General features: G+C 37.5%; 1 protein-coding gene across 1 annotated transcript; it reads left to right on the top strand.

Annotated features, from left to right (window-relative positions):
- The first annotated feature begins 9,582 nt into the window (after positions 1-9,582).
- On the top strand, positions 9,583-11,991 carry LOC122308065 (putative pectinesterase 63). The gene is made up of 4 exons (XM_043121221.1): positions 9,583-10,159; positions 10,718-10,924; positions 11,049-11,275; positions 11,737-11,991. Exons 1-4 carry the CDS (start codon positions 9,590-9,592, stop codon positions 11,894-11,896), a joined length of 1,164 nt encoding a protein of 387 aa, XP_042977155.1. The 5' UTR covers positions 9,583-9,589; the 3' UTR covers positions 11,897-11,991.
- Positions 11,992-25,121: the final 13,130 nt, after the last annotated feature.

Raw genomic sequence — 25,121 nt, 5'->3', positions numbered from 1 at the left:
CGCCAGATACAAAACTCCTTGGATTTGTAAATGGCAATATGCAAAGAATGATGACATCTTGGTTCGCCAATATTTTGTCAAATGATGGGACAAATTTCCTCACCTAGATGACATTATTTCTTATGTTTCAAAATATTTTCCTCTTGTAGTGCCAAATCTCAAGAGCAAAGAGAGTTCCCCTCCCCCTCCCAAGTTTCAACACAAGCTTTGATTACATATCCAACCATCCCAAGATCAAGTGATCAAGCTTCAGATTCCCAGAATTCTTCATCATAGCAGAAGAAAAAATCATCTTTAGCAAAGAAGAAGAATTCAACTGATTCACAAGATTCAACTTCTTCAAAGAAAAAGTCTCCTTTAGACCAATTGAAGAAGAAAGATTTAATCAAACTGTTGAAAAAATCCATTGAGGATGGAAACAACAGTGATGATTCAGCTAAAGAATCAAAGGCCTTTTCAACGGACTTTGATCCTTATAGCAATATTTTCGGACATGACTTTGAAGATTATCCTCATCACCTGGGAGATGATTGAGTAATGCCAGTTGCTTATAGCACTGAAGACTGAAAAGACTCCAGCACTGTCTATTTTCAGCTTTTGGCCAGGACTCAACTTTTGAGAGGCGAAAAGATGGTTTAATTTACTTTCGACACAAGAAGACAAAATGCTTTCGGTGTAGAAAGAATGATTTCACTTTCGGCGGAAGAAGACAAAATTACTTTCGGCGAGAGAAATGTTCCTGTGAGTTGAATAGTAAAAAGTCACTATTCACTTTCACTATTTACCACTATTTATCCTGTAATTCATGGAATTTTACTATTTGTAAAAGCACTTCCTTCACTTATAAAAAGACGCTTAGTTTCATTTGTTGAGCAGAACTAATTTCAACAGAACTTTCTAGCCGAACTCACCTTCAGCAAAAACTACTTCTTTGTTTACTTCAAGCTTATAATTTCCTTTCTTCCCTCTCGTTTTGTTTATCCCAAGCTTGTAAGCTTGTTTACTTTCATTAATAATATTTTGAAAGTTTATTTTTATTTTCAATATTTCATATTTTGGCATTACATGCATTGGAAGGCTGAGCCTCCACATACTCTGATCATGTTTATCGTCTTTCTCGTATCTTCACTTGATATACTATGATATTAAACTATGATATTTATAATATAATATATGTATATAATTTATTAGTACGTAACTTAATAGTATTAATATCAATAGTATTATTAATACTTATAGTATAATATATATTTATTTGCAAATTGCCTCGTTTACTGCTTTCAGAATTTAGGGTAAAAAAAAAAACTTGATTCACTTCATCTTTATTCTCTTGATTCACTTCATCTCTGCTGGCTCCCCTACAAGCAGGCCGCTGCCCTCTCTCACTCTCAGATACTCAGCTCTGTTTGCAACCCCTCCCCTACACGCAGCAGTGCAACCCCTTACTCTCAAACGCTCATCGTTGATATAAAGGTACATGTTTTATTTTTATTATTTTGTTGACCTTTTGGAGTCATCTTCTTGTCTTTATGTTTGATTCTCTATTATATTTTGGCATTTACCGATAAAGAGGAAACATCTAGAATTATTTTTTATGCAAGATCTTTAACCTGGTTAAACCCTTGACTTGCATCATAGAATCCAATTTTATTAATTTAACATCTAATGTATAATGGGAATATGAAAAAATAATTAATGGACAGGAGCATTAAGAGCCAAGATTACCTTCGATGCTCCTATAGCTCCCTGTCTCTGATTAAAAGTTGTTAACATCTATCATATATTTAATTTAATGGATAATCTAAATGAGTGCCTTCTGTACGTGTATTAGAGCCGCCATGTTTGTTTTAGTTGTGACAAGCATATTACAAATAAATCAACCATACCCACCAATGTAATAACAAATATTATTTCTAACAAGTGATATAACATGCATATGATAAACAGTTTATTCCAGTTTTCTGTAATAGACACTTTGTATTGCCTGATTACAACCAACCACCATAGCAACATTATGCCCAAAATAACAAAATCACAAAGATATATGCACCAATCACTTTGATCAATTGATTCCAGTTTCTTATATAGAATTCTTGATATACCAGGTATGTAGCAAAGCATTTATATCATCTCATATTGGTTTGTTGGACTTTTGGACTTGTAATTTAGACTTTTGGAATTTGGACTTGTAATGTCTTGAACTTTTAGACTTGTAATTTAGACTTTTTGACTTATTGTAGTTCATAGCAGAATTTTCTTTTTATTGCAATTTTTTTGTTTTTTAGTTTTTTTTTTTAATTATAGTAATTTTATTTATAGGCTTATAGCAGTTTTTTTTTAATTTTTTTTTTTTACAGCAGATTTCTTGTTTCAATTTTTATTTTATAGCAAAATTTTTTTTACATGGCAAATTTTTTATAGCAGAATTTTTTTACATAGAGAATTTTTTTATAAAGCAGATTTTTGTAAATAGTAACAGATTTTTAATAAAATAGATTTTTTTAAAGCAGTTTTTTTATTCTTTTTAGAAACATATTTTTTAAGAGAGAATTTGCATTTTATTAAAACTGAAAAATCGGACTGAGTCGGATTGGAAACAAGTAAAACCAAAATACCGATTTAGAAGTGTAAACGGTACGTAATCGATTTTGAAAAATGCAAAACCGGTACATACTAGTTCGGTCCTAAATTTTATCCAAAATTGGATCCGTTACACCCCTAGCCCCTTAGGCCCCACCCACTTAGCCAAAACAATAGCAGAAAATCAGCTATTGTGCAGCCCTTTCTCCTTATCTTTCTTAGCTACCACCCTCCCATCCAAGGGCCATTCATCCACCCACTCAAGTAAGCTCTATCCTATACCCAAGCCCCTTGCATTTTATTTCCCACACTTAGCTATTTTCCTTACTTTTCCAAGGGGATACTCTAAGCGAGAGTTGAGACAAAATTTCTAAGCAGCTATGTTTTCTCAATTCTTACCCTTTGTAAGTTAATTTCTATGACTCAATTGTGACGTCGCCAAACTTTACTTGGGATTTGACAAAGCTTGAAGAATTGGAACATGCAATATAAGGTCACATATCCCCATTCATGACAATTAAGAATGCAGTGCACCTAGCATATATCTAACAGTATACAATATTCACAGCGGATAATTTTTTTTCTTTCAACAATATATAATGTACCATAATACTCTATCCCAAAACATAGTCATAATTTCATACTATTCACAAATCCAAAAGTTATAACATACTTCCAACCAATCTATGTCAAAATAAGTACTGAAGACAATGCTCCATAAGTACACATATGAAATAAAACTATAGAGCTAAATCACTAAGCTGCTCATGTAGCTCGACTATGATCTCCAAAACCATTAGCTCCTTGTGCATGCTCTGTGGTCTAATTGATGTCCCGCAACTAGTCAATCATTGATCCTCTATTCCCTAACACATTGCTTACCATTTTGAAAAGAATGATAGTTGAGACTACCACAGTAAGATTAAGAAATGTCAGCAAGTAAGGCTCCTAAACTACAAATAGTATGAATAGGCCTGTTGTCGTAAATGACATGTATGCTTCATGACATAGACTTGCACATGCGTGATATGACTTGAAAAATAACATGACTTGAATTGAACGTAACATGACCTTACATGAACATGGCATTGTGGTGTGAACATGAAACCTTGTTGCAAATACATGTTTTCATAGATTTCATTTCTCGGACAAGCAAATTGCCTCCACACAAAGAATTCCTTCAGAAATACTCAAAACAAAACCTATTTGCCTACACCATGAGTATTTAACTAGAGGTACTCAAACAAAGTAGAATTCCTTCACCCTTAGCACCTTATTCAAATTGTTATTAGGGATACTCTAGCAAGCAGAGTGCTTTCACCACCACTACCCGATGCATGCTTGACTCAGAAAATATTTCATGATGGACTCATATGCACTTGGAGTCATGATAAAATAACATACTCATGCATGACTTAGAAAGACTTCATGACATATTCAATGCTTATGACATGACATTCATGGTAGGGATGGCAATATGTGACACGACTCATTCACTCAACATGAACAAGACACGAAATTAACGGGTTTAAATTTAATGTTAATGAGTTCAGATCAAAACGGGTTGACCCATTAAGACATTATTCATTAATGGGTCACCCATTAAATTTTTACTCAAAATTACCATCATATCCTTTTTAACTAAAAGCAAAAATACTCTAACCTTATTTTATATTTTCTAACTCTCTCTCAATTCTCACGAGTCACGACCTCCTCTCACACCTCCTCTAGATTGTAGTTTTGGTGTTTTTATTATTTGGACTGTAATTTTGGACTCATGTAGCTAGTTTTATATTTTTTGGAGATATTGTGATTTTAACTCTTATGTGAAATTATGTTAACCGGGTCAAATAGATAATTTGTATCAATTCAACCAATTTGCATAAATGGGTTGAAATATGTTGACACGAGTTGAAACAGGTTTTTTCATGTCAATATATTTTTAATTAATTCATGACGGGTCGTGTTGTGTTAACCCATTATTTTAATAGGTCGTGTTAGGGTTTGGAATTCTAACCCTTTAAGTTTCTAACCCTTTAAGTTTAACAGGTCGTGTTCAGGTTGAATCATATTGTATAATATACATGAGAACACAACTCGTTAACACGATTTGCCACCCCTAAAATTTCATTGCATTTAATAGATAATTATGTGATGAAAATGATGACATGGTATTCATGACATGTAACAAATAATCATTTAGCATAAATGATGATGTGGCACTCATGAAATGTAACAGATAATTATGTGATAGAAATGATGATGTGGCATTCATTGTATGTAACATATAATCACGTGACAAAAATGCTAACGTAACATTCATGGCATGTAACAGATAATCATGTGATAGAATTGATGACATAGCATTTGTGGCATGTAACAGATAATGTGTGATAGAAAGGATGATGTGGCATTTAACAAATAATCAAGTGATAAAAATGCTGATGCACCATTCATGGAATGTAACAGATAAACATGTGATAGATGACATTGCATTTGTGGCAAGTGACATAGCATGACATGTTATAAACAATTATAATAAGTATAAATGACTTGAATGTAAATAATTGTAGTCTTATCACCATATAGATGTAAAAATATGGAGTGTAAGTTAGAAGTCAACTTACAAAATTGTAGCATAAGGTACAGTAAGCGTGGTGCTGCTGACTGTCGCAATGACGAGGCTTTGCAGTGAAGGAAGGGAGGTGGAGAGAGTAATTCCCGAGGGGGGGGGGGGGGGGGGGGGGTGGGGAGTCACGGCATAGGGAAGGGGGAGAAGGAGAGAAGAGATGAAAATAGAGAATTAGAATTTTGGGGGAACTAATCTAGGCCCTACATCTTGGGATTCCTAACTTAGATCCAACGATGGACAGTAAACATGGAGAAAGAAACTAACTAAATAATAGGAAAATGGAATAGAAATGTAGTGGGACTAAATTTAAAATCCCACTTTTATTCTTGATCTAAAAATGATAAACTTCATGATAAAATAAAATGAAGATTTTAATAAATATTTCTTAGGAGAAATAAAATCATTTAAATAAGTAGAGTTTTTAATATACAATAAAATAATGAATCTTGAATAATATTTATAAAAGAAATCAAAAGCATTTAAATAAAATGATTTTCTAAAACTATATTATTTTTAGAGCTCCAAAATATCAAGAGGCTTACTTGAAAATTAGGCTTGGTTCAATAATACTATAAATACCCCCATTCAAAATAAGTTTTGGACTCATAAAAATATTTAGGAGATTTTAAAACACTTGTCTCCATTTAAAAAATCATTCTGTAAATTTGGAAACAACGATTTGAGATTTAAAATGTAAAGGAGAGACTTGTGACTAATACGGAGGAAAATGACCAGTTGGTCACAATAATATAGCATAGTATAACTAAAGTATATACTTGTATATATATGTCATGCTATATAGAATAGTATATAGTATTGTTATATGATACTATAGCATAGTTATATATTGATTTATAGATAGTAATTTATATAAAGTGATTTATAACGTGAATTTTATAGTGATTTATAGCATATATCATATTATATAGGTATCTATAGTACAATAACTTTAAATAGTGTAAATTCATATTAGACTAAATACTAACTTATGAGTAAGGTTTTACTATACATTCGAACGGTGTTGGAATGTTTCCAATCTAGGAAAAAACACATTTGAATGTCAATTTCGATGTTCACGCATTCTGACCTTTGGTTTTATTTTGAGCCATTAACAAAATATGTGTCTGCATTTGAATGGTAGCTATGTACATTCGAGCGTACTGATTCTAAACTCATGCATGCGACCCTATGTGCACACAATGGGGAATTCAAAATTGCACACATCCAAACGTTGATAATAAGACATTTGAACACTACGTGACAAATGGCCACCATAGCAAGGTTACACTGAATGTGTCCTTCGTATCTACAGTGGTTATTTCCCCAATAGTGATGTGGTTGGAGAAACCAGAGATGGCTGAGGCCATCTCTAAAATCCCCTGATTGTATGTTTAAATGTAAAAACTTACGTTTGAACGAAAGTCCACTTGAAATGAACATTTGAAAACATAGATAAAAACATTCAAATGTATTTTATACGTGCGAGCTTTATAACTATTTTGCATTCGAAAATTGAAATTAACATTTGAACATAGATATAGTTTGGACTATAAGTTGGATTACATTCCGAAGGTTATATTTGCCTGTTCTAACATAACTTGGATGTGCGAACATAATTCTCTTTAAGAATCATTATTGAAATGGTCGACACTATTAATGTTAGAACAGTGACATAAATATGTTCGGATGTTACTTGTTTCATGCATATATAACCTTGTACTTCGAATTTGAGTCACTCATGTTCAAACGTATATGTGTATGTTTGGATGTACACATATACATTCGAACAATTATATAACATACTTCAAACATACTTTTGAACGTGTTCATAATTTTTCCAATCAGGTTATTCATTAGTACAACACATTTAAATTTAATGAAATAAGTAACAAATTTATTTATTTATTTTTTTGCAAGATATGTCTTATCAGTTCACAGCACATAAATGGGGTAGGGAAGGAACTCTAGACACGTGAAGGGTCGGCATTTGAATAGTTATGGCCGAATGAGAGATCAAGATCAACGAGATTGACTGCATGACTTGGGAGGGGAGGAATTTGAGGTCCCTCTTCATCGCCAAAAGGTGCACCAAAATATGCACTGAGGGGAAAAAGATATACCCATCCATCAGTAGAGGACAATATGTCCTCATTGACCATCGTTTAGATATCCTAAACGAAATGGTCAACAAGTTGTTAGACAAATTTCATACTTATTTAAACAACGAGTCTTGAGCTTCGCTAATCCATTTCCAACTTTTGAATTTATCATTTTATGTCATTTTTTGTTCCCTTTCTATAATGAAGAGTATCAATTAATATATTTCTTGTTTATGTATTTAAGTTCTGAACAATCTTGTAGTTACCATATTTTGTTTAATATTATGTTCCTTCTTTTGGACTTGATATTTAAATCTACAAATTTAAATTCCAATATATAGACGTTCAAAAATTAAGCACATATGTTTGAGCATTAGTTTATATCATGCGCACGAGAAGATATTAGGTTCAAACTATATATCAATAACATTCACATTTCTCCAGTAACATTTCAACGTTCATAAACCAAACAAAATAAGTATAAGTTTAAAAAAGAATGTTCGCATGGAAATCTACTAATGTTCGAATAAACATCAACACTGTTCGTACATACAAATATATGTTTGAATGTTTAATGATAAACGTACTAAACTAACAAATGACAGCATATTATTAATGTTTGAATGAATAACATTTAAAGTTCGAACATTGGACAAATTATCTTTTAAATTTAGTGACAAAAAAAAAACTGTCACTAAAGGTTATCTTTGGTGATAGTTAATTGACCATCACAAATTCTAAACGACACAAAAAGTCAAATCTGTTGTAGTGACGTGTGATGTCCTCGAGTTGGTTGGCAAGCTGATGTGTTCTTCGGAGTAACTTGTATTCTATGTGTGAAGTCTAGTGATTGGACATTTTCTGTGTGAGATATGGTTATTTGTTCTTCTATATGTGAGATGTAATGATTTGAAATATTTCTACATGAGAATTGACAATCTAAAACATCTCCGTGTGAGATTAAATGATCTTAAACATCTCTATGTGAGATCAAATCATTAGAAATATCCATGTGTGAGATTGGATAAATACGATGTGTTTTACATGCTCAAGAAGAGAGGGACTCCTCACCTCGACGATATATATTTATATATATATATATATATATTTATACACTGAGTTTTGCACAAACATAAATTCCATAGAGCTGGGTGATTCATATGTATCTGTGTTTTACTCAGAAGGTGATTTTTTGCCATAAATGACTATTAATTTGCTTAGATGGTGATTTATCGCCATGCACAATAAATTATAATTCATTATATTGAATCTTTTCAAAACTATCAATAATTATTTAAAGTTTTTAAATACAAATTTTTGAATTTATATTTAAGAAACCAATTTAAAATGATGCCTCATTGTAAATTTTGTTCCTCAATTTTGCAAGACTATAGAAAAATTTATTTAAAAATAGAAATTATTCGTTGTATTAAATACAAACCTTTAGTATCATGGGGCTTTACACAAATTAAAAAATATAAAAATAATGTAAATTTTGATTTAGTTTTTTTATATTTTTCTAAAACAAAAACATCTTATTTTATATTTGGGACTTTTATATAGAGTGGGGGCAATGGCCTAACTGGCCTTACCTTAGGCGGACTCTACTTTTGGTTTTCAAACACTGAAGTGTACGTGGAGTACTGTGTAGTGAATGCGCCATCTACCGGCAGTCACACACCACTAAAATAGTACTTTCATCCCCAATCCCCTATGCCTACCGTACCAGTGCCAACATTAGCAACCTTAAGCTCAACATATTTTCATTATATTACTTTTTTTTAGGTAATTAACTGATCTAGCAAGGCTTGAGTACATTTCCTATATTATATGGAACTCGATCGGTTGAATGAATATATGTCCTTGTACCAAACCAACGACACATATTACCTAAAAAAGTAGAGCCAAACCAGACCTTTTAACCCCCTAACAACATCTTGTTTTGTCTATAATGCTAAACTCACATATAATACATATACCCCGACATTGCAGTCATTTAGTTCTACGGAAAGCTCTCTCCAACTCCTAAAATGCCTCCAACCCTAGTCCTCATACTCTTTTTTTGTCACCTCCGATAATAAAGCTTTAATCATTGAAACTATCCTTTAAAAGGACAATGACATTTTCGTTGTTTCGCGAGTGAGTAGGGGCATTTGAATGACAAACAAACAGAAGAAGCTAAAATCCACCGCGAAAACAAAGGACAACTTCACGTACTCCGATACCCCTGATCTGTTCGTTGCTATTTTATTTCTAGTATAAATAAAATACAAAGCGTATGCGTGTAGCACGCAGCAAGAGAACTTGCATCTTCAATCCATCATTCAAAATGGCTTTGAAACTAACACATTTGACAACTCCGGTGTTGTTTCTAGCTACATTGCTCGTTCTCCAGCTCGTCCCAACAGCTTTATGCCATGCCAACCGGACTGTGCCATCGGATCCAGAATCAAACCTAGACGCTTGGATTGCGCTAAACATGAAACAGTACAAGCAGGCTTCAAAGCACAGCCTTCTCAACAACGCCCTATTCGCATCCCTTAGCAAAGCTCCAATGAAGATCATCAAGGTCAGGAAAGATGGTGCCGGAGATTTCAAGACGGTGACCGATGCCGTTAAGAGCATTCCGTCAGGAAATTCAGACCGAGTGATTATATATATTGCTGGCGGTAAGTATAGAGAACAGGTAGTCGTCGATAGGTCGAAGCCCTTCGTGACGTTCTATGGGCAAAAGGGCAATATGCCTACCATAACGTATGACGCTACAGCAAAGAAATACGGAACCTGGAAAAGCGCCACTGTGGCCATTGAGTCTAGTAACTTTATGGCAGTCAATATTATCTTTGAGGTGCGTTTTTGCATTTCTTTTCCTTTTATTTTCTTAGCCAATATACCACTATCGTAAAGGTAAAAGAGAAGGGTGGGGGTAAGAAAAGGGGTAAAAAAAAAAATTCTGTCTTTAATAATTTTTAATTTTAATTATATTAATGAGAAACATTATGAGTGACTTTCATATAAATATTAATTGATATATGATTTCATTTCAATGTACGTACTATATATAAATAATAATGTTTCAAGCTGAAAAAATCTTTATAAATTAAAGAATAGTATTTGAAAAAATAGCAATAAACAACGAAAAGAAAACGGAGAAATATTGGAGCCAAAATCATAATGGCATCACAACAAAGGCCTTGAAGCAAGGGTTCAAAATATTATAAAACGTTTGTTTTGATTGTCGCGTGAGATGCTGCAATACAATATATACAAGCAGGTTGGGTGATCAAATTGAAGGCTAAATTTTCCTCAAATTAAGCATGATGCCAAACCAAGCACTTTGATTTCATCACTAGCTATCATGATTAGATTTCTAATCGTACAATACTATACTGGATGGTTTTTACAGAATTCATCTCCAAAACCAGATCCCAGAAAATCCGATGGACAGGCAGTGGCATTGAGGATATCAGGGGACATGGCAGCATTCTACAATTGCAGGTTCATAGGATTCCAAGACACCTTGTGTGATGACGTGGGCAGGCATTTGTTTGAGAACTGCTACATCGAAGGGAGTGTTGATTTCATATTTGGAAATGGAAAATCCCTCTACAGGGTAAGTTGCCAATCATCTTCACCATTTTTAATAAGATAACGTTCTACAAAAAATTATGTATGTATTAAGTTAAGAATGGAGCTAAAAATTGCGGTCTACGGTGGCTATATGTATAAATATGCAGGGCACCACCATAAAATCGGTCGCAGAGAGATTGGGTGTGATCGCAGCACAAGATATGAATGGCTTATCAGGGGACAGCGGGTTTGTATTCGTCCATTGCAAGATACTGGGGACTGGTGATATGTACCTTGGTCGAGCATGGAAGCAGACATCTCGGGTTGTATTTGCCTATACATACATGGGCAGCAACATCAATGGTGGCGGCTGGATGAAGTCTCAGAACCAAAAGTACGCATCCAATTACCCATATTTTTTACATTTTTATTTAATATTTTTAATTAACATTAAAGTTATATATACTATTTCTCGTGATCTCATTTCTTTGCTCATTATATACATGCAGAACTATTCTATTCGTTTTATTTTTATTACCTTTTTTAAGAAAAAACATATTTACAATATCATTGAAGTGGGTCTTAAACAAATTGATTTTTTCAATTTTTTTTTTTTTTTTGTTTATAAATATAGTCGGTCTCCAACAAGTTGTGTGTTGACACATTAAACTTAAAAAAAAAAAAATTAATATGTGATAAATAATTTTACATTAATATGTATATAATAAGATGAAATATGTATATAATAAGATTAATTAATTAATGAAATAAGAGCGTAGTTTTCTTTATCATTTTCTTCTTGTTATTAATTCACAAAGGTATGTTTCATTAACTTGATTGCATGATACGTTGTAGGAATGTGTTTTATGGAGAGTACCAATGTTCGGGCCCAGGGTCATCTGCCTCCAAACGCAAATTTGGAAAGATGCTTTCTGCCGATCAAGTAAAGCCCTTCTTGAGCACCTCTTTTATCGGAGGAAGCCAGTGGCTTGTCCCAGTTCCAAAGATTGGATAAAAACTCATTACAACTTCCCAAATGCATAAGGGCGGGCAGTTAAGCTGTAACTACATATTAACATCCAATATTACACTCAGTTGCATTTTTTTTTTTTTTCTCTCTTTTTTCTAACACTATTTACATTTATATCAATATAAAGATCAATAAATTTCGTAATTACAATGATGTGATGCACGTAAAGTATATATTATATAAATATATTTATTTACTTAGAATATCACATACAAACCATGTTCCGAATTTCAAAGTTAATCCATAACTAATATTATGGCTAACCAAATTACATATCTCAAAATCCATAATAAACCCAAAAATATTTGGTTTGCAATACTAATCACCTATAACCCTGTCAAAATCCATAATAACCCACAAAGATCATGCCACCTAAGCAAAAACTATATTCCATCTGACCAATCAAATTGTGCCAAACCAAAAAGGATTTATACCCTAGTAAAACCTTATATGGATGGAATCCAATTGAGAACCCAAAATCATGGTTAAAACTGAAATCGTAAATGGTTTTATCTAAATTCTAAAGTTGAACTTAAAATCTTAACTGAATCGGTTTCTACTATTGTATTAAATTACTTGATTAAATTATATTCATATATTATTAATCCTTCAAATTTATGTTAGAAAATCATTATCTAACCTTTTTAACCTTTGATATTTGATTGGACCAAGAGAAATTGGTTTTAGACTTGATAGCAACACAAACCCTCTTAAAATCCCAAATTGAGACCCATTTGGTTTAGACCCATTAAAGCCCATAAAATTGGCCACCTTAGGATTGGTTTTGGCAAAGGAATTTCATCCCCCACATGGCTCATCAGATGTCTTCAAGAGAGTCTAGAAGGTTCTATAAGGAAAAAACTAAATGGTCACCTCACTCTTCCAAGTCTACACTCCACCATTAGGAAATATTTTGGGCTGATTTTCTGTGTATTATATTGGGTAAGAAAGGCCAACACTCAAGCTTCAATTCAGCCCTATCCTCTTCCATATCATGTGCAAGAAGCTTCCCAACCCACTTCCCAAGAAATTCATCTTTCCTTTACACTTTTTATTAAAAAACACCAAACACACTCTTAGACAGTTTTATGAACTCTTTTGCACGTCTTATTCTAAGCAATTGTAAGTATTTTCTCACAAAGTGTTTCTCATGAAAGTTTGGAGTTTTTGTGAGAATATTACAAAGGAACACTTTAAAAATGAACACTTTACATGGATATCATATTTGCTCTATTTGAAGATCATTTGATCAGTAAAATATTGTTTAAACCTTAGAAATGTCATTATACGTGATAAACTGGAGAGGGTGTCAAATTTTGGAGATTTTGACCAAGTTAATGAATAGATTTTTGTCCAAATGTGACGCCTCCAAATTCCACGTACGGACACGGGGAAATCGAGACGTCCAGATGATGACAACACGGGTCACCACCCTATCGCCAAGTGCCAAGTGTGTGTAAGCAACAAATATGTAAAAGAAAACACGCAGCGGATAAACAAAGTCATATAACTAAGTACCAGAATTTTTCTTCATTTAATACAAAGCTGTTCAAAACATACATAATAAAATATTACAAACCACAAATATCATTTCAAAACTAACTACCAAGCATAAACTCTCAAATCAATACTTCGGCAGAGCCGCATCCTCGGGCTCAGCCTCCTCCTCCTCCTCGATCTCTGCATCAAAATCTACGGTGCCAAAAATGGTGCCGCAGATAAGTAAGATCTAAACGCCACTAAATAAAATCATATTAACTCAAACAATATGCATGAAAGAATGCAAATGCACATGACCCGTAAACCACATTTTTCCACACACGCCAAAAATCTCATTTGGTCCCAAAAACATATTACTTTCCAACTCACGCCAAAAGTCTCATTTGGCCCAAAACCAACTCAATCCAATATCCAATTAATCCGAATGCACCATGACCTCCCTTAGGGGTCATCCGCACACCCTGACTCCTGTGACACACCGCAGGTAACGACCACGCATGTGACACCTAAACGAGCGATGCCCAATTCCGCGCCCCGCGCGTACGTAGCCAAGCATCCTCTAGCCCCGCCAGCGAAGGGCCACGGAGTCAGTACGAGAGCATTACCATCCCGCCCGCTCCCGTTGTCGCCCAGCGACAACTCAGGGGACATCACTCAGTATATTATGCTCCTGAGTGACCAGAGGAGCTCCACCGAGATAATACCTCATCCCAGCTTGGGGTCGTGATACACACGCACCCGAAAATCCATTTACGCCAACAAAACATGATTTTTCTCAATTTAAATAAAGTGCACATGTATGCTCCATGTAATGCACGCCTCAAGGCACAAATAACCAACCAATCACAAATCAACAAAACCAATCAACTCCGTCCTCAATCCATCCGACCCCCGAAGTCCTCGGACTCAGTCCGGAATCAACCAACCAGCAGTCAAATAATTATTACAAGAGAAAAATATATTTAAATCTAAAAGTAGAGTTTGAAAAATACTTACAGCGCTATAAGGTATTTTTTGAAAGCTCACGACGTTGCAAACGGCGGAGAAAAAGTAACATAATAGTGTATTTTACACTGTGGCCGTGGGTTATAAATTACCCACTTTCAAACGGGGACAAACCAAGATACGAAATTGATAGGGAATGGTCTAGAGATGATTATGAAGCTAAAGGAAGTGAGCTTTGGCCGTGGGTGGCGGTGGAAATAGCAGTGGAAGTGCAAAAAGAGGCATATCGGAGTTGAGCTCGTGGGAGCTGCTCCGGCAAAGGATCGAGGTCGGAAATGGATGGGTTAGGACGGCAAGAGGTAGGGGAAGAAGTGGTAAAGAGATGGTGGCCGGAGGTGGAACGACGGCGGCCGAAAAGCAAAAAAACCGTGCGGCTTGAAGGAGCTTGTGGCGGCTAACGGTGACTCGGATGAAGGTGAAACTTGGTGGGGATGTTCACCAGTCGGAGGGGAAGAAAACTGGGTGGGTGGTGTCGGCCACGTCGCCGACAAGCGGCGGTTCTGGGCTGAGGAAGCAACCGGCGACAGAGAGAGAAGGGAGAGCTGGTGCCATGACTTCCAGCCATGCGTGGCGACTAACGGCTGCATCGGGTTGGCCTGAAAATTGAGGGAGGTGATCACCGGCCGGAGGGGAGTCGACCGGTAGTGGCGTTGCACTACACGGCGGTGAACTGGGCAGTGGAAGAAACGGACGGAAATAGGGGGGCTGGGTTGCGCGCACAGGGGGAAAGAAGAGGAAACATAAGAAGAAAGAAAAGAAAGAAAGAAGACAAGAAGAAAAAGAGAAAGAAAAAAAGGAAAAAAGGGAAAAAGAAAAAGAGAAAAGAAAAGGTGGAGAAAAGAAAATAAGGTCCAGTTCTCACCTCCGGAATCCAAAAGCTGAACCGACAAAAACAATTTTAAAACCATAAAACGACTAAAATAAATTAAACACCACATCAAATAAAATAAAATCAATTTAAAATACAATAATTTAAAATAAAAGAACTAATATATTAATTAAATTAAAATACTCTTTCAGTGAAAATACACGTAAAGACGGGATGTCACATCCTCCCCCCTTAAAAAGAAATTTCGTCTTCGAAATTTGTGAGGTCAAACATCAGCGCCAAAAAATTAATCTTCCATTAAAACTTGAAATCACTACTAATCCCTCAAAATCAATACAAAATTTGAATGTCTAAGTCTCTCCAAAAATCATGCTTTCGCGCGCACTCTGATAACTCGCCAAAATACATAAAGGTTATATCCTCATAAATTAACATCATCAAGTACAAGCTCAATCCATACCTAATCACAAGAAAACCTTTACCACATTTCTATAGAAAACTATATACCTCCAAAACCACAAATCTCCTCTAATTCCTCAGTTGGCCATCCCTACCCTAATAAAAAAAAAAAAAATCAACATTCCGCAAAAATACATCCATTGATTGATGACAGATATCATTGCTAACCAACTTCCAGGCCCCAAATTGAAAACACTAACATCATCCCAAAATACACATGTCTCTTCTAAAGATAAGGAGCATATCCAAAAGGCCCAAGTCCTTCCCAGCCAACCAACGAGAGAGCCTATAACTTCTATCCGATATCCCACATTTCAAACTCATTACCTATATTTTGAATAACATCTAAGCTTACAATAACTAACTCACTATAAACTAACATTGACTTCACCTAGACATAATCGAAACGCTCTAGGTAACCCACCCACCTACTTGTACTCTAAAAAACTCTAGTTTTAGCACATCTAATTCCTTTAATAGCACTCCACAAAAAAAAAAAAAATCTCTAGACAGACCATACTGTTTAAATCTTCAATCCATCAAAAACTATTAAACAACACTCATGGATCCTAATACTTTATTACTTCATACATATGATTATGCTACCCACCGTTGATGCATAGGTTTCAACTTCCAAGATTACACCACACATGGTGACCTAACAATCTATTTTCAAGTTAAATAACAATATCCCTAATTCTCCCAACTGGATACTTGGTCTCCAAGAAAAGTATAGCTTCACAAATTTAAATTCCTATGACTTCAAGTCGCAATTAATTCTCAAGATAAACATAATAGTTGTTTCAAACCATCATCCTAATGGGTAACCCGCTTCGATTGCACATTCCGTTCAACTTACCAAACAACTCAAAGCCAAAATCTCTTGAATTTAATATTATCACACAGATTCCTCTTCAACTCCTACCAAGCCAAAAAATAGATGAGACTAGGACTAGCGCTCTCCGAAATCCATACACACTTACCATTACTACTCATCGATCTTATGCACTTTTAGCCAACACCAAAATCATTCAAACGTACAAGTGATCCATTACTACATTTCCATCATCTAGACTTATATCCTCAACTCAACAAGAATCATTCCTGAATCTACTCAACTTATATCCTTAAATTAGCAACTAGCCATTGCTTAAAGTTTGGTTCTGAGAATGACCTTAAACCTGCTAAGAATCCATTCCCAAAAGTCTACGGATCATATAGCCTCAAATTCAATCGTATTCAATACCAACACAAAATCTACTATTTCTAACACCCTGATGGACCTATATCTTTCGAATCGATACAATCATTTTCTAAAATCTGCGACTACAACCTCGAGTTAACAATAATTATTTTCTAAACTAGCTCAATATCTTCAATCCTCAAAGAAATCTACTCTAGAAAAATTTTCATATCAATAACTCAACTCTAATCAACCTCATTTTAATGGTTACAAACTAATCACTCACTAGAGTAGATCAAGCTACAACACTAAGTCTGTAAAATTAAAAACTCAATTCTTATTATAAATCAGTCCTTCAACACTGCAATTCTAAAAACTTAAGTCAAATAAGAATCATCTTCCGAAACTTCTAAGATCAATGAACTTACATCCCATAACATTAATGGATAATAAATCATTTTCTGAAATTCTCAAGATTGATGGCTTTAATCCAAAATATTCACCCTAAAAGCTTGTAAAATCTAAAGCTCCAATTGTCACCAAATTACTCATCCGAATCAACAAAATCTAAAACTTGAAATTTAATTATTTCCCCCCAAAGCTTATCGAACCTAACACCTTAATTACCATAAACTTATTTTCCTAAAATCTATAAGGCCCCAAACCTTAAATAAAATTTCCTTAACATATCCTTAAAGTTCGTTGAACCTACACTCTCATATCCTCTAGCCTTGTTACATAAATTCTACAAAACCTTGACCTCAATCATCTTAAGCGACTTAAAGCTAATTTCTCCCCTCATTGCTACGTGAGTTCCCACCTTACAAAGATTGCCTAAACCATGACATTCCATTCAGACCTCAACATCATACAAGCAAACTACATTGCTAAAAAAAAATTCAAGCCTACTACACTAAATGTCCATGCCTAATAATAGTATCCTCGACTATACCGCCTACAACACAACCTTTCATCCCCTTTAAGAAACGAAAAAAAAAAAAAACCAACAACATAAAACCAAAACCAAAACCAAAACCACATAACAAGAAAATAAAAAGAAACCAGCACACAATAACAAAACTAAATAGATAAATACAAACAAACTAGCTCAAATAAATTCAAATCAAATAAAACAAATCAAATAGCAACTTTACTTAAAATAAATTTTAAAACACAACTTTAAAAACTTCTGGTACTACACCTACGGGACATGTGGTTTTACCCAAAGCCAAACCACTCTGATACTACCGGTGAAGCCCCCAAATCCCATGTGATGACCCGCTTTTACGTATATTTTCACTGAAGGGTTGTTTTTAATTTAATTAATATATTAGTTTATTTATTTTAAATTAATGTATTTTAATTTATTTTTATTTATTTGATGATGTGTTTTATTTAATTAGTCGTTTTACGATTTTTTAATCTCGTTTTCGGCGGATTTGTTTTGCTTTCCGAAGTAAGGATTGGACCTCATTTCTTTCCTACATCTTTTCTTTTCCCTTTTTCCTTTTTCTCTTTTTCTCTTTTCTTTCTTTTTTTCTTTTTTTTTTTCTTTTTTCTTTTTCCCTTCCTTTTTCCCCTCCCCTTCCTGCGCGTAACCCCCCCGTTCGTCTCTCTCTCTCTCTCTCTCCTCTCCCATGCCGGAACCATCATCAGCCCAAACCCACCGCCGTCGGCCACCGTGTGGCACACCACCCCCACCAAAATCTTCCCCTCCCTCCGGTGAACCACTCCACCAATTTTCACCGCCAACGGAGCCGCCGTTTGGCCGGAAAAAGCCCAACAAGCCTCACGGATTTTGCTCCGATCCGCCGCCGTCGCACCACCTCCGGCCACCATCTCTTCACCACTTCATCACTGGCTCCTTGCCGTCCTAACCCACCCATTTCCGGCCTCTAATAGTCACCGGAACAGCTCCCACGAGCTAGCTTTCCATTTTGGGAAATCCGGCCTTCCTCCGCCGTTTCCGCCGCCACCCACGGCCAAACTTCATTTCCATTAGTTTCATAAACATCCTTGGACCCTTCCCTATCAATCCCGAGCCTTAGTTTATCCCGTTCAAAAGTGGGTATTTTACAACCCACGGCCACAGTGAATTTTCACTGTTACGTTACTTTCCTTTCGCCGTTTGCAATACCGCGTGTTTTCCAAAAATACCATATATACTATATACCATATAGTCTTTACCTGCGGTGTGGCACAGAGCCAGGGTGTGCGGGTGATCCCTAGGGGAGATCATGGTGCATGCATAACCGGTTTGTTTTTATGGTTTTCGGATGTGCGCCATTTTCTGAGAAAATGGCGATGTTTGGTTTTCGAGGCTTTTGATCCATTTTCTGGGAAAATGGTGGTTTGGGCCATTATCTGGGATAATGGCAAGGCTTGGTTTTAAGGATACGTTTTGTGGACCAAATGGGTTTTTGGAGTGCGTGGAAAAGTTATGTTTTATGGCGCATGTGCATTGGTTTTTATTTCATGCATATTGTTTGAGTTTTATATGTTTTTATCTAGTGGTGTTTGGAGTTTACTTACCCGCGGCACCATTTTTGGTACTGTAGATTTTGGTGCAGAGATCGAGGATGAAGAGGAGGAGGCTGAGCTCGAGGATGCGGCTCCGCCGGGATGCTGAAGTTTATGCTTTATATTTATTTTAATTTATGTTTGTGTCTTGTAATATTTATTTATGTATGTTTTGAATAGCTTTGTATTAAACAAGAAAAAATTCTGGTACTTAGTTATTGACTTGCTTTTCACTGCGTATTTCTCGTGCACATTTGTCGCTTATATACACACTTGGCACACATCGATAGGATGATGACCCGTGATGTCATCATCCGGACGTCCTAATTTTTCCGTGTTCGTGCGTGGGGATTTGGGGGCATCACAGGTGGTATCAAAGCGGTTTGGCTCTTGAGCCACGGGATAATACATCAATAGATGACTCCATAACCCAAGCAATACGGCAGATGACTGAGTTTATGCAGCAAAATTTTAGGCCACAGCAGATAGGGCCTTGGCCACAACTAGGAGGACCTTGGCCACAACAAAGGGGTCCATGGCTGCCACAACAAAGGGGTCCCTGGCTGCCACAAGGAGGGCCTTGTTCGCAACAAGAAGGACTTTGGCCGCAATCAGGAGGTCATTGGCCATATCAGGGAGGGCCTTGGCTTTACCCGAGAGGATCTAGTAGCATGGTGCAAGCCGGATGCACCTATGAGCGCTTTCTAGCGCATAGGACCCCACACTTCACTGAAGAAGAGGATCCGCTTCAAGCTGGAAAGTGGATCAAAGACCTGGAAAGAACTTTTGAGGTGTGTGGTTGCACCGAGGTGCAACAGGTACTCTACACCAGCTATCTATTGCAAGGCACCGCTTTTGATTGGTGGGATACCAAGAAGGTGATGCTGGAAGCAGAGTTGAGATCATTTGCCGCTGTAACCTGGCAGTGCTTCAAGAAAGAATTTAACAACCGCTTCTTTCTCGCATCGGTAAGGAAGCAAAAGGCAAGAGAGTTCTCAAATTTGGTCCAAGGAGGCATGACAGTGGAACAGTACGCCCGAAAGTTTATAGAACTTGGGCGATTTGCTCCCCACCTTATTGCCACGGAGGAGATGCGAGCTGAGCCTTTCCAGGAGGGACTACGCCCTGATATATGCCGTATGGTGGTCAGTCACCGGATATCCACTTTTCAGGACTTAGTGGATGTGGCCACCCTTGTGGAGCGAGAGAATAATCTGAGTATGGGCTCCCCTCCAGGGCATAAGAGGCGGAGTTTTTCTGGTGAAGGAAGTAGCTCGGGTTCGCCTCAGAAATTTATTCAACGGACTGGAACTCAACCGCAAGCATCCTCAGGTGTTTGCATGGGAGGACGTGTGCCTGTTTGCGGAGTTTGTAATAGAGCTCATGTGGGTGAGTGCCCTTCTGGTGGGGCTCGATGTTATAATTGTGGCCAGTAGGGTCACTTTGCCCGAGAGCGTCCAAGACCAGCTCAAGGAAGCCGTGGAGGTAGACGCGGTGGAAGAACAAATCCAAGGCAAGCAGTGTAAGCCCGGGTTTATGCTGTCACACCCGGAGATGTGGATGATGAGGCACCAGCGACCCATGATGCTGGAGTAATTACAGGTATGGATTAATTTAATTTAATTTTATGTTGGATTTAATTTTGGTGTATTTGGTTTCTCATTTGTTTTTTTTGGATTTCATGGGTTATGTGTTTGGTTCAGGGAGAGTTCGTTTGTATGAGTTTTATGCTTGCACTTTGTTTGATTCCAGTGCTTCACAGTCATTTGTATCTTCCACGTTTGCACGGATGTGCAATCTGGTCACGGAATCTTTGCCAAAGTCATTGGTAGTGGCTTTACCCAATGGTGAAATGGTATGGTGCTCCAAGGTTGCGTTGGGATGCCCGTTAAATTTTGATGGAAGTTTCTTGGATGCTGATTTGGTGGTGTTTAAGCTGTTGGGTTTTGACATCATTCTCGGGATGGATTAGCTATACCGATATTCTACGAGTATTAATTGTAGAAGTCGGGTAATTACCGTTCAGCTTCCAGATGGTGATTGTCTGGAATTTGCGGGGAGTAAGTTAAAAGAAAAGCCGGTAATTATATCGGCAATTCAGGTAAGAAGAGAGATTGCATGGGGAGCGGAAGCCTTTTTAGTCCAGATGGTGTACACGCCGTCCGAGAAGAAGTCTTTGGTAGACATTCCAGTTGTGGAAGAATTTCCCGATGTGTTTGTGGATGACTTGCCCGGACTACCCCCTGTTCGGGAAATGGAGTTTGTTATAGACTTGGAACCTGGAGCGGCTCCTGTACATAAAGCTCCTTATCGCATGGCACCGGCTGAATTAAAAGAGTTGAAGACTCAGCTGCAAGAGCTGGTAGATAAGGGATTTATTCAGCCTAGTACTTCGCCGTGGGGTGCGCCAGTTTTGTTTGTTAAAAAGAAAGATAGAACCCTCTGTGTATGCATCGATTATCGGGAATTAAATAAGGTGACCATAAAAAATAAATATCCTCTCCCGCGGATAGATGATTTATTTGATCAGCTTCAAGGAGCAGCTGTGTTCTCAAAGATTGATTTGAAGTCGGGAAACTACCAGCTGAGGATCAGAGACAAGGATGTGCCTAAAACTGCTTTAAGGTCGAGGTATGGGCATTATGAATTTAAGGTGATGCCGTTTGAGTTAGCTAATGCCCCTGCTGCTTTCATGGATTTAATGAATCGAGTATTTCGACCTTATTTGGATTCCTTTGTGGTAGTGTTCATTGATGATATTCTGATTTATTTCCGAGATGTTGAAGAGCATGTGTATCATCTTCGTCTGGTACTTGGAAAATTGAGAGAACACTAGTTGTACGCCAAGCTCAGCAAGTGTGAATTCTGGTTGGAGGAAGTCAGATTTCTTGGGCATGTGATTTCCCGAGACGGAGTGGCTGTTGATCCTAGTAAGGTGGAAGCCATTTTGTCATGACAGCGTCCGACTACAGTGCGCGAGATCCAAAGTTTCTTGGGGCTTGCCGGATATTACCGAAGAATTGTGGAGGGATTTGCTCGCCTATCCGGATCTCTCACAGTTTTGACTCGGAAGAATGCAGAATTTGTTTGGTCAGATAAGTGTGAGAGAAGCTTCCAAGAATTAAAGAACAGGTTGACACCGACACCAGTGTTAGTGCTTCCAGAACCGCATAAGCCATTCGTAGTCTTCAGTGATGCGTCTAAGTTTGGTTTGGGTTGTATCCTTATGCAGGAAGGACGGGTTGTTGCCTATGCATCTCGTCAGCTAAAGGACCATGAGAAGAATTATCCGACGCACGATTTGGAATTGGCTGCGATTGTTTTTGCTCTCAAGATCTGGCGGCACTTTTTGTATTGCGAAGCATGTGAGGTTTACACTGATCACAAGAGCTTGAAGCACTTGTTTTCCCAAAAAAATCTGAATATGAGGCAGAGGCGATGGCTAGAGCTAATCAGTGACTATCAGTGTGAGATCAAGTATCATCCGGGGAAGGCTAATATAGTTGCTAATGCTTTGAGCCGAAAATCGCACTTGGAAGATGAAGCTGAGCCGTCAGAATTGGATTCTTTGCTTTGTGGGATGAGAAGGCTCCTTATGGAAAGTTCGCAGCAAGAAGAGATTCTATCTTCAGTTCTTGATGTTTGGGTAACTGATTTTGAAGAATTGAAAACTCTTCAAATGAAGGATCCGAAGCTGCTGAATATCAGAAAAAGGGTCAGAAAATCTCGAGGGTCGTTGCATTATAGCATGGATAGAGATGGAATACTTCGGTTCCGAGATCGCAAAGTGGTCCCCTCAGAATTCAAGGAGCGGATCATGGCAGAAGCTCATGTGGCCCCTTACTCAGTTCATCCCGGCAGTACGAAGATGTACCAGGACTTGAAGAAAAATTACTAGTGGGATGGAATGAAGATGGATATTGCCTTATATGTTGAGCAATGCCACACATGCCGTCAAGTGAAGGCTGAGCATCAAAGACCCGCAGGTATGCTCCAACCCCTCCCTATTCCTGAGTGGAAATGGGATGACATCACGATGGACTTTGTAGTGGGTTTGCCGAGAACGCCTTGTGGGAAGAATTCTGTTTGGGTGATTGTTGACCGGTTAACAAAAAGTGCTCATTTCTTGCCTGTTAATAACACCGATTCCTTGGGTAAGTTGACCCGCTTGTATGTCAAGGAGATAGTGCGGCTGCACGGCATACCGAAGAGTATAGTGTTTGCTTGTTTCCCAAGGTTCACGTCGCAGTTCTAGAAGAGTTTGCAGGTAGCTTTGGGTACTAAGTTGAAGTTCAGTACTGCTTACCACCCACAGACAGACGGCCAATCAGAGCGCACCATTCAGACCCTTGAAGACATGTTGCGAGCGTGTGTCATGGAATTTCAAGGGAGTTGGGAAAACCATTTGCCGCTCGTAGAGTTTGCATATAATAACAGCTTCCATGCGACCATTCAGATGGCTCCCTATGAAGCTCTTTACGGGAGGAAGTGCAGACCGCCCTTGTGTTGGGATGAAATCGGGGAGAGTAGGATAAAATGGCGGCAGCTCAGAGTCGCCAGAAAAGCTACGCTGACACCAGGAGGAGAGAGTTATCTTTTGAAGAAGGTGATTGGATTTATCTCAAAGTCTCTCCCATGAGAGGTGTTAAGCGTTTTGGTAAGAAAAGGAAACTGGATCCGAGGTATGTCGGCCCTTTTCAGATTCTGGAGAAGGTAGGGCCCGTCGCCTATAAAGTTGCTTTGCCAAAGTATTTTGGGGATATTCATAATGTCTTCCACGTATCGTCCTTGAAGAAGAACTTTGGACAACAAGAGCCACGCTTTGTCGACCCAAAGAGTATTCAGTTGCAACCAGATCTCACTTATGAAATTGTTCCGTCGCATATCATGGATTGGAAGGAGCAACAGTTAAGGTCCAAGACGATACCTTTGGTTAAGGTGGCATAGGGAGATCCATTAGGTCAAGACTTCTCTTGGGAGCGAGTAGCAGATATGAGGGAACAATACCCATACTTGTTTGAGTAAAGCTGGTACGTTTCTTAATCTTTGTCACAATTGGTCTATGTGATTTTATGTGGCTTGTTTTAAGTTGGCGGTTGATCTTGCAAATTTCGAGGACGAAATTTGTTTTAAGGGGAGGAGGATGTGATGACCTGCTTTTACATGTATTTTCACTGAAGGGTTGTTTTTAATTTAATTAATATATTAGTTTATTTATTTTAAATTAATGTTTTTTAATTGATTTTTATTTATTTGATGATGTGTTTTATTTAATTAGTCGTTTTACGGTTTTTTAATCTCGTTTTCGGCGGATTTGTTTTGCTTTCCGAAGTGAGGATTGGACCTCATTTCTTTCCTACATCTTTTCTTTTCCCTTTTTCCTTTTTCTCTTTTTCTCTTTTCTTTCTTTTTTTCTTTTTCCCTTCCTTTTTCCCCTCCCCTTCCCGCGCGTAACCCCCTCGTTCGTCTCTCTCTCTCTCCTCTCCCATGCCGGAACCATCATCAGCCCAGACCCACCGCCGCCAGCCACCGTGCGGCACACCAGCCCCACCAAAATCTTCCCCTCCCTCCGGTGAACCACCCCACCAATTTTCACCGCCAATGGAGCCGCCGTTTGGCCGGAAAAAGTCCAACAAGCCTCACGGATTTTGCTCCGATCCGCCACCGTCGCACCACCTCCGGCCACCATCCTTCACCACTTCATCACCGGCTCC

Source organism: Carya illinoinensis, chromosome 4 (assembly GCF_018687715.1).
Source record: "Carya illinoinensis cultivar Pawnee chromosome 4, C.illinoinensisPawnee_v1, whole genome shotgun sequence".
Classification (NCBI taxonomy): domain Eukaryota; kingdom Viridiplantae; phylum Streptophyta; class Magnoliopsida; order Fagales; family Juglandaceae; genus Carya; species Carya illinoinensis.
Note: the sequence above shows the minus strand (reverse complement) of the source record. Positions and strands in the feature narration are given on the sequence as shown.

Bases quoted from the DNA above. Each gene is read 5' to 3' on its own strand.
- LOC122308065 (XM_043121221.1), top strand. From the start codon at position 9,590: ATGCGTGTAGCACGCAGCAAGAGAACTTGCATCTTCAATCCATCATTC. The intron at 10,160-10,717 runs GTGCGTTTTTGC...TGGTTTTTACAG, and splicing joins CAGTCAATATTATCTTTGAG to AATTCATCTCCAAAACCAGA. The intron at 11,276-11,736 runs GTACGCATCCAA...GATACGTTGTAG, and splicing joins ATGAAGTCTCAGAACCAAAA to GAATGTGTTTTATGGAGAGT.